At 40.6% G+C, this 8649-nt stretch overlaps 2 protein-coding genes across 2 annotated transcripts in view; both read left to right on the top strand.

Moving 5' to 3' along the window:
- Positions 1-490: 490 nt before the first annotated feature.
- Positions 491-1334, top strand: LOC128888343 (39S ribosomal protein L55, mitochondrial). The gene is made up of 2 exons (XM_054145096.1): positions 491-714; positions 935-1334. Exon 2 carries the CDS (start codon positions 936-938, stop codon positions 1263-1265), a length of 330 nt encoding a protein of 109 aa, XP_054001071.1. The 5' UTR covers positions 491-714; position 935; the 3' UTR covers positions 1266-1334.
- Positions 1335-3556: 2222 nt separating this feature from the next.
- LOC128888329 (uncharacterized) overlaps positions 3557-8649 on the top strand; it is a 19592-nt gene continuing 14499 nt past the window's right edge. The window contains exon 1 of the mRNA XM_054145067.1: positions 3557-4664. Coding sequence (XP_054001042.1) covers positions 4610-4664 — 55 coding nt within the window. The 5' untranslated portion in view covers positions 3557-4609. The remainder of the gene's footprint in view (positions 4665-8649) is intronic.

The raw sequence follows: 8649 nt of genomic DNA, 5'->3' as shown, positions 1-8649 counted from the left end.
TAGTTTTCACTGTTCTCACTAGATGGCACAGCTTGTACTAAAGGGTCGGTAATTACGGCTGCATCAAAAAACTATTCATAAAAATGACAAATTGTACATATTAACTAATATATTGTAGTGTTATAAAGCAAAGAATCGTATTAACTATGTATTTAGGAAGAAAAAAGAATTAATTGATTGAAGGTATCAGTGGTGCCATCTTATAAGAAAGATGGAAAGTATTTTTATTACAAACTTGGGCGTTTCACCACCGATGGCGGCACTAAATAGTTGATTATCGGCATGAAGTTAAAATGAATTTTTAATTATTTTTGTATTTTAAATACAAAGCTACAGGTCCAAATTAATGATATATTGTGTTTAACAGTATGTTGAACTACGTATATATGTACATAATTGCAAAATTTATGATTCCTTGCTACGTAGGTTGGAAAACCTTCCACCGCTAGATGGCGATACCGTTCGACGACACCTTTTTGACAACTGTAGTCAAATATATGAATGAAAATTATTATAAAGTATTTGTTATTTTATTCACATAAAATCATTACAATAATTATAAACGTTTAATTTATTATTTTTCTACAATTTGCAACTAAAGAAAATTGCGAATTAAAGTTGACTATATGTTTACTGAACGGTTTAGTGAGCGCTAACCTTTGTGGATATACTTGTGTTTTTGTCTGAGGTTATCGGTGTCTTTCAAAACGAAAGGTAAGTTTATTTCAATTTAAATTTTATTTCAGGAGAATTGTAGTATTGGAAGATAATATTATTTTTGACTCATTTTGCAACTATTACATTAGTATATTAAAGTTGTGTAATTCAAGTGTCAAACCTAACCTCTTCATGTAAATAATCGATTATTTTTTGTTGTATTAAAGGTAAAGTGTTGTATATTCATAAATTTCTGTATTGTATATTCATATTTCAGAATGAATGTGTCTCCACTTTTGCGATCATCACAGGCTGTGCTATCGATTTGCAGAAATATCAATTGTTGGTCGGCAGGAATAACAAAGAAGCATAGAAAATTATATATAAGAACCTATCCTACATTCCTTATTTTACCAGATGGTAGTAGCATAAATATAGATTACACTGAACCAAGGAAAATAATCTCACTTCCCCTTGATATCAACACTCTTTCGAAAGAGGAGCGTCACATCAGGATAGCTGCACGTACACCTTTATCCAAAGTAAAAATAATGGAAGAGATTGAAGATGACTTCGACGAATCCGAGTTTTACAGAGTTAAAAACTGAGTTATCAGGATCTCATAGTTTTATTGTATATTTTACATAAAATAAAAGGATTATCATTCTATACTTTTACTACAAGGCGCTTACTGTATCCTAATTAATACCATTATGTAAATAAATAAACAAAACGATCATCCATCCGCACTATTTTGTGCGCGCAACTCAAATAATGTACATAAAAAAAAACTGAAGACATTGAAATACCTGCATTGGAACACCTGCATTGTAACATTATTAGCCAATAAAAATGTAGATACATATAATCGCTAGTATTACCTTTTACTCTTACAAGTATGATTAGTGATTACAAAGGAAATGGGTATTAAATTAAAATAATCATCTAACGGTGACACGTTAGATATTATTCTCTAGTTGCAAAAACGTAATACCTACTCAAGTTTCGAGACACGTGCGATCTATGGATACTACACAGATCTTATATTTACAGTCCTGAAGCGATCAGTTGTCGATCAGAACAGTGCTGTAACTTTAGCCGCTGTGTACAGAAAATGATATGAAGAAATCATGTATTAGGTTGTCCCGAAAGTTTCTTTCGCGAGCTGCACTCAATTATTTTATATGGTCGTGTTTATATAAATAGACGTTCTAGTTTCATAGATATTCATATTGTAACAGTAATGGAGCAAAATGAACCGTGCACAATTCAGTAATGTAACATAAAACATAAAATATTGTGCATGTATTACTTATTAATAAAGCGAAAGAAACTTTTGGAACAACCTAATATAATCCACGTAGAATATATTCTTCGTTAGATTGAAACAAGTAATAAGTACTTCCTCGATCGTATCGATCGATATCATTAGCGATCATTCTCGAAAGCGAGTCACAGTCCTTTCTATCGCGAGTAGGGGCAACCAGGAGACCATTTTTGGCATAGGTACGGTGATATAATATTTGGCAATGCGTAGCTCGCGTGTAATTGTGCGGATGCTTTCATCGGTGGTGAAACTCCCCTGTTGCGACACCCACGGAAAATTTTACTACCTTTGTTGGGCAACGACATACAGCGTGCTCTAAAACACGTAGAAAGATATAGCTGATGACTTCTTACCACCAAGCCTCACATTTCCAGAAAATCGATTTAAAATCAAATTAACGATACGAATGTTATTTTACACGTCATTTTTGCAATTTCTCTTTTTAAGGAGGAATCACCTGCTTCCACGTTGCGACACATTCGCGGTACTCTGTATAGTATACGAGCTGACCATAAATTGTCAATACGTACGAAGAATTAATTTCTAACGACTCGCTGCACGCCTGCTAATTTGTGCGACAGGAAGACAATGGGCATCTCTCGACAGCGAGAGAAAGAACATACCGTATATTACGATGACATTTTCCCTTCGATCCTCACACTGTAACACCTTTGCGTGTGATTTTCCTGAAATCTAAATGGAGGTTCATCCGAGAGGACCCTAAACATTCCGAGGAGCAATTATGCTTCGAATTCAAAATTAATGACTCGATATACAGGGTGTCCAGCATCGGTGGTACAACCGAGGTGGGGGTGATTCTACATAAAAAAAAAAACAAATCGAAAATAAAGAATAAAATTTGTTCATTTGAAGTTTCGTTCTCGTGAAAATCGGTTTTAAATATTCAGCGAGTACGCGTACACGCGACTATGGTTTAGATGGATGGATCCCGATACAAGTCATATGTCATTAATAAGTAGTACTCATATCGTTAGTATCAAGATGATGTGCTGTATCGCTCATTTCTGTCTACGGATTTAGAGTGAATTTTAAAGTCTGTATCGAGATCCATCTATCTAGGCGATAATTAAGTGTACCCGTACTCGCTTAATATTCAAAATCGATTTTCTCGAGAACGAAACCTCAAATAAAAAAATTTTATTCCTTATTTTCGATTTGTTTTTTCATGTAGAATCACCTGCTTCTCGGTTGTACCACCGATGCTGTGACACTCTGTATAATAATAAAATACTCGAGACGACTGTGAGCATCCAGAAAGAGGATAAATATTTTTGACTACTTCAGGAGTACTGTCAATTAAGGGTGATTAGAGTGGTATGATAATTTTGGCCAACTTGTCGATGCAAATCTCCCACTGTGGGGCGTGTAAACAACACCAGTTCGCGAATGACAGGTAAAGAGATGCGGTAAAGCGATGGTGGGAGACAGTTCTGTTATAGTAGGCCACGAGGTAGCAGCTCTGGTGTTCCTACAGGTGTAGCACGACGGCATCGCGAGCCTAACTCTCTCTTAGTTTCTGCTGGCGCGCCAGGCCTCTCGTTTTGCTCGGAGTGCGCCGCTCCGTGAAAATCGAGCTTCGAGATCGCCTCGAAAGCGATTCGCGGACAATGAATCGCGGGAATTTATCGGCCAGCCGCTAAATTCGAGTCAGCTTACTTTACATTATAAATTGCAAAGTAAAATTACAATTATAAGCTGCTCCTTTGGACGAGCGACGGGATCGGTGGCGATTTCACGACATGGAACACGCGCTGTTTCAGTAACGCGTCCACGAAACGATGATGTGATCGTTTCATGCACACGTTCGTATCATTTACGATCGACGAGCCTCGCGACGAATTTCGCAAGTCGAGTGAACGATTGTGGCACGTGCGGGGGACATGTAGTTTCATTCTACAGACAATAATAGTCAGCACTGTTTCGAGGGGCTACTTTAATTGGCAGAAAAATTCAATCGAATCAGTTCGTTTCAAACTAAATACAAATTCTCCCGCGTAGACTCCTCTTCGAGCGGCGTGCTCGAGGATCGTCGATCGTCCGAGTGCCTCGAGTCGTTAGAAGGAGAAAGCTCAGCAGGAGCCGAAGAGTTCGGCTGTGAAAATCGCGTCTTTTTGACAGAGACTCCGTGAATTCGATCTGGTTTCCGATGCTTGCCTCGTAACATTTTTACTCTCCCTCGAAGTCGCGCGGAGATCGTTGAGCCGCGACGATCGCGTGCGAGGGAACGCGATTCGTTTCCAAGTGAAATTGCAAAATAGAGGATAACGCGAAATTCGACCCCGAAGGACGCGGCGGAGACACGAACAACGAAAGGCCAGGAGAAATCGATAGAAACTCGCGGGTCGAGTCGCCGAGGCTCCAGCTCGATCGTCCTTTATTCCTTTGGTCGCTTTCGGACATTTCGGACAGCTTCATCATCGGTTCCTTCGATTGATCGTCGACCAAACAGGAGGATGAAAGCTCGCTGATCTTTCGCGTGGTTCGAAGATTCCTTCTGGCGAATCGGCGAGCAGCACGTGCTTCTTTGGATTTTCGCGCCGATACACGGACGATGGAATTTTGAGAAGAGGAACTCGTCTTTCCGGCTGGTCCACGAATCGTGAGATGATTGGCAAAATTTTCTTGAGCTTTTGGATACTCGGATGGATCAGCCTCTACGGTATGCCCCTTGCAATTATTTTATTTCGCCATTCCTCGTTTCTCAATATTTGTTTTTTTTTTTTTATCGAAGGGACGCTCCTGTTTTATCGAGAAAGGGAAATTTAAAATTTGATAATCTATTTCGATAGAATCAGTTTTGTTCGCCAAAGTGTGAACGAGAGACGTACATTCGAAGTAAACGTCCGAAGTATTTATCTGACTTACTTTAAAGATCCGCAAACGGTGGTTCTTCATTCCCTCTGCGTACACTTCGTGAATTCCGTTGTATGAACCGTTAACGAATCGGGGACAATTATTTAATCATGTAATCGGACGCTGAGGTCACTGGCGGTGTCGTGTTAAATTTTAAGCGTGTTTCTTAACCGACGTCCGTCCTCCGATGTCCGTTTCAACTTGATCCCCCTGGGCGTAGCTCGAGGAACTTTTCACCCAGGGTGAACTACATTTTCTAAAAAAACATTCGTCAAACTTTTAATATGAAAGGGTAAAGAATCCGTGATTTTAATATATGGTCACCAGTAATATTTTTGAACACTAAACCTACCAGAGCATGCTCCAAAAATATTTGGAAACCACAGCGAGATACGTGATAGCGAAAGAAAGAAAAGAGTTTGCACGTCGAAATTTTGCGATCGAGATTCTTCGATCCCGGATCTGGGAACGTTCGATTCTTGATCTCGAGGGAATGCGTCGATTTCGAGCAAGATGGAAACTCGGTCTAGGTACCAATTTCACGGGCACCTCGTGAACATATCCTCCGAGCCAGCAGTTATTTTACAACCAGTGAAAGCGACTCACGGCGCTAATATTACATGCGCGCTTCATGCAAATTGTCGAAATGCCGCGACCGACCCGCGCATGGAGCTCGCAAACAAATTTCCCTTCGCTTCCGAGCGTCTTCTTGCACTAACTGTTGCGAGGATCATTTTTTAAAATGAAGTAAATAAGTTAAAAAAAAAAAAAATCCTGTAAGTACAAGATATTCTATACAATTTTACAAAAGATCTCCTGACACTTTCAATCAGATCTACACATGAGTATTTATTTTCTCGATTTTTATAATTTTATAGTCGCGAATAAATTTCTTTTATTACTCGAATAAAATTTTTCCTGTCCGTGAATTTGTACGCGAGTCGAAAGTAGGCTGTAACTGAAAAAGAAAGCGTTTGCGATAGTTTGCAGGGATCATCTTCATTGTTTTGATACGCAAAGTGGATTCTGCGTGAAAACGTGTCGAATTAATTATCGGCGGAAGCAATTAGAAGCGGAGTGTTGCGAGCGAGCGTGCGCTCGATCTTTCCTCGTTGTATCCTTCACGGATTCTATTAATACCTTCCATTAATGATACAACTTGGGATTTCCCAACTTGGTGAAAATATTTTTATAGAAAATATCTCGGAGTTGTTCATGCTAAATGGTCTCTGTCTTGTACCCGAAGCGCATACGCAAGGACCATGATCAACGTTGCTCTTTGGAGATGAGGAAAGTAACTGGTTACAGTTTCACGGTCACGGCCACAACAAAAAGCTTACGTGCACGCACATACGCACGACGTACTCCTACACTGCATCTACAGGGTGGTGAAATTAACTAGGATCACTCTAATTACTCTGTTTTAACCCTTTGGGGACGTGTGTCGGAAAATAGAAAACGATTAATATTAAGTGCTCAAATTTTAACAGGCGTGCATTCTTATATCTAAATGAAACTTTTGACCCCGTTTGGGAAAGAAAATTTTTTTCTTTAACCCTTTTGCGAGCGAGCGTCTTTGGACGGCTATTTGCCGACATTTGTCCCCAAGGAGTTAATCTGTTATCGTTAGTTCTTTTAACATAGATGACATAGATCCCGTTTGCCAAACTGTCTCATGGCGGATCTGACCTTTTTTTCGGCTAGAATTCTACGATTCGTACGCCTTTCTCCGGTGTGAGTAATTTCTCTCTGCCAAGGTGGCTCACGCGTCCCAAAATGGTCGACCGCTTTCGTCCTGCTCGTCATATGAAAGACCTCTTAAAATTTCCTGAGTGCTCAGTCGCTGTTGCGTTACCGTTCATAGAAAAATGATTCATCGATACGCGAACATCCTCGAGCTACTTTCATCGGATCTTTAATCATTTATCCTTAATCCTTAAATCCAAGGGTACTAAAGAGCTAAGACCGTAAACGATTAATCTTATTAATTCTAAGGTTATTCGCTGGCCAAGTTTGATTTCATCGATCAATTGGAAAGTTACGCGACGCGTCCAGAGATTGTGACGACCAAGCTAGACCTACGTCGAGCAGCTTGACCGCTGTTCATCGAGGTGCAAAGTTATTTTGAAATACCGTTCCACAGCCAGCAGGGGACAACCAGCTATTTCCCTTTTCCGTCGTTGCGCATCTCGAGCATAATTGCCGTAGGCTTCTTCGGGGGATTTCGGTGTCGTCGCCGCCGTCAGCCAGCTGGAAATGTCATTCGTTGCAACGTCAATAGGGAAAAATTGTAATCGTAAGGTCCCAATTCTGATTATCGACACCGATGGAGGAGAAACGGAACGTGAGAAGAAACAGTCGCGATTCGAGAACCGACGTCCGCAGCGTGATCCGTGCAACGTCAAGGCTTCGGTGATTGTTTCGAGATCAATGACACTCCTATTATTCGTCGCGCGACGAGATGCGACGTGCGTTAAGTACGTGTCGTGGGTGAGGCAAAAGGTGATACAGCGGCGCAATATCCCATGAAAATATTCCTTCGAAATTTTTCGCGAGTAAAACGAGCACTAACGCGGATTGTTATTAACCTTTCACTTGTCATTCCAAGCATGCTACGAGCTGAATTTAATATACGTATATTACGTAAAATTGTTTCGTTTCTGACAAGTACAACGAAAAAATGGCCTTTTTTAAACATTATTCACCGTTGTTCGCGCGAGACAGACGTCGACCGCATAATTTCTTTCCGGTATCGTTTGCGTGCAAATCTTTTTCAAGGTTTTTTTTTTACTGTGCTCGTGTACCGTGAAACGTTGTCACGAGGCCCACACGCCGATACGATTGGACGATGGCTACATCCGCAAAGTCGTTTCCCCTCGGTGGACCAAGGACGCATTCCTCGAGTCCTCCGAAACAAAGATTCTCCCCTTTCGAGCGGACTTCTATAATCTACTTAAATCCAAAGCGATGCAGTACGTATCTGGACTCGCTGACTCGTTTCTTTACTTTTATCGCTCAAAATTTTCAAAATTTGTCAAATCATTATCGACGTGCCTCAACTTGTACAATTACACTCGATTTGAACGTCACTTAAGGATTTTTTTATAGCGTAATAACGAACTGTAATCTTAACGACGCCAAGGGAACACCTGTTCAAGTATCGAGAAAAAGAGGTGCCAAAATTCTCGTCTTCTCTCTCTCAACATTATTACTCATCCTGAAAATTCCGCATGAATGACGAAATTTTAGATTCCGCCAAATACCTGAGCACCTGCCTCGTAATTAAGAAGGTTCGAAATGCTCTGATTGCGACACACTTCGTCCTTCTGATTATTCAATCCCTCGTACGATCGATTCGACCCTGTTTCTTTTTTCTCTCGTGTTCGATGATCAAGTTGCGACACACGAGAGATTTCTGAAAGACGACGAGAAGATACTCAACCAAGTAAATAGTTTGGTCATGGCTCTCGAGTTTGTCTAGTTCGGGAAAAAGAAAGAGTAATAGGATCAGCGATCAAGACGTTGTCCCAATCTCCCGGCCCCAGAGTGGCTTAACACACTTTCGCACGATGAGCGAAAGGCCAAGGAAACAGGAGATAGCAGCTGGATTGGCAAACGCGATATCTCGAGCGACACGATCGACGAGTTGCAGTGGAAACGGTGTTGCTCGTCACATTTTTCTGGACTCGAGTACTCGAGGGAATTCGTGTGGAATGATGCTTTAAAAGTTGAGTACTCGAACTCTCGAATAGTATTCGAATGGAATATTCAATTATTCGAGTATTCACTCG

The sequence above is a fragment of the Hylaeus anthracinus genome, unplaced genomic scaffold (genome assembly GCF_026225885.1).
Source record: "Hylaeus anthracinus isolate JK02 unplaced genomic scaffold, UHH_iyHylAnth1.0_haploid 11994, whole genome shotgun sequence".
Classification (NCBI taxonomy): Eukaryota; Metazoa; Arthropoda; class Insecta; order Hymenoptera; family Colletidae; genus Hylaeus; species Hylaeus anthracinus.
This window is presented reverse-complemented; position numbering and strand designations above follow the sequence as displayed.

Bases quoted from the DNA above. Each gene is read 5' to 3' on its own strand.
- LOC128888343 (XM_054145096.1), top strand. From the start codon at position 936: ATGAATGTGTCTCCACTTTTGCGATCATCACAGGCTGTGCTATCGATT.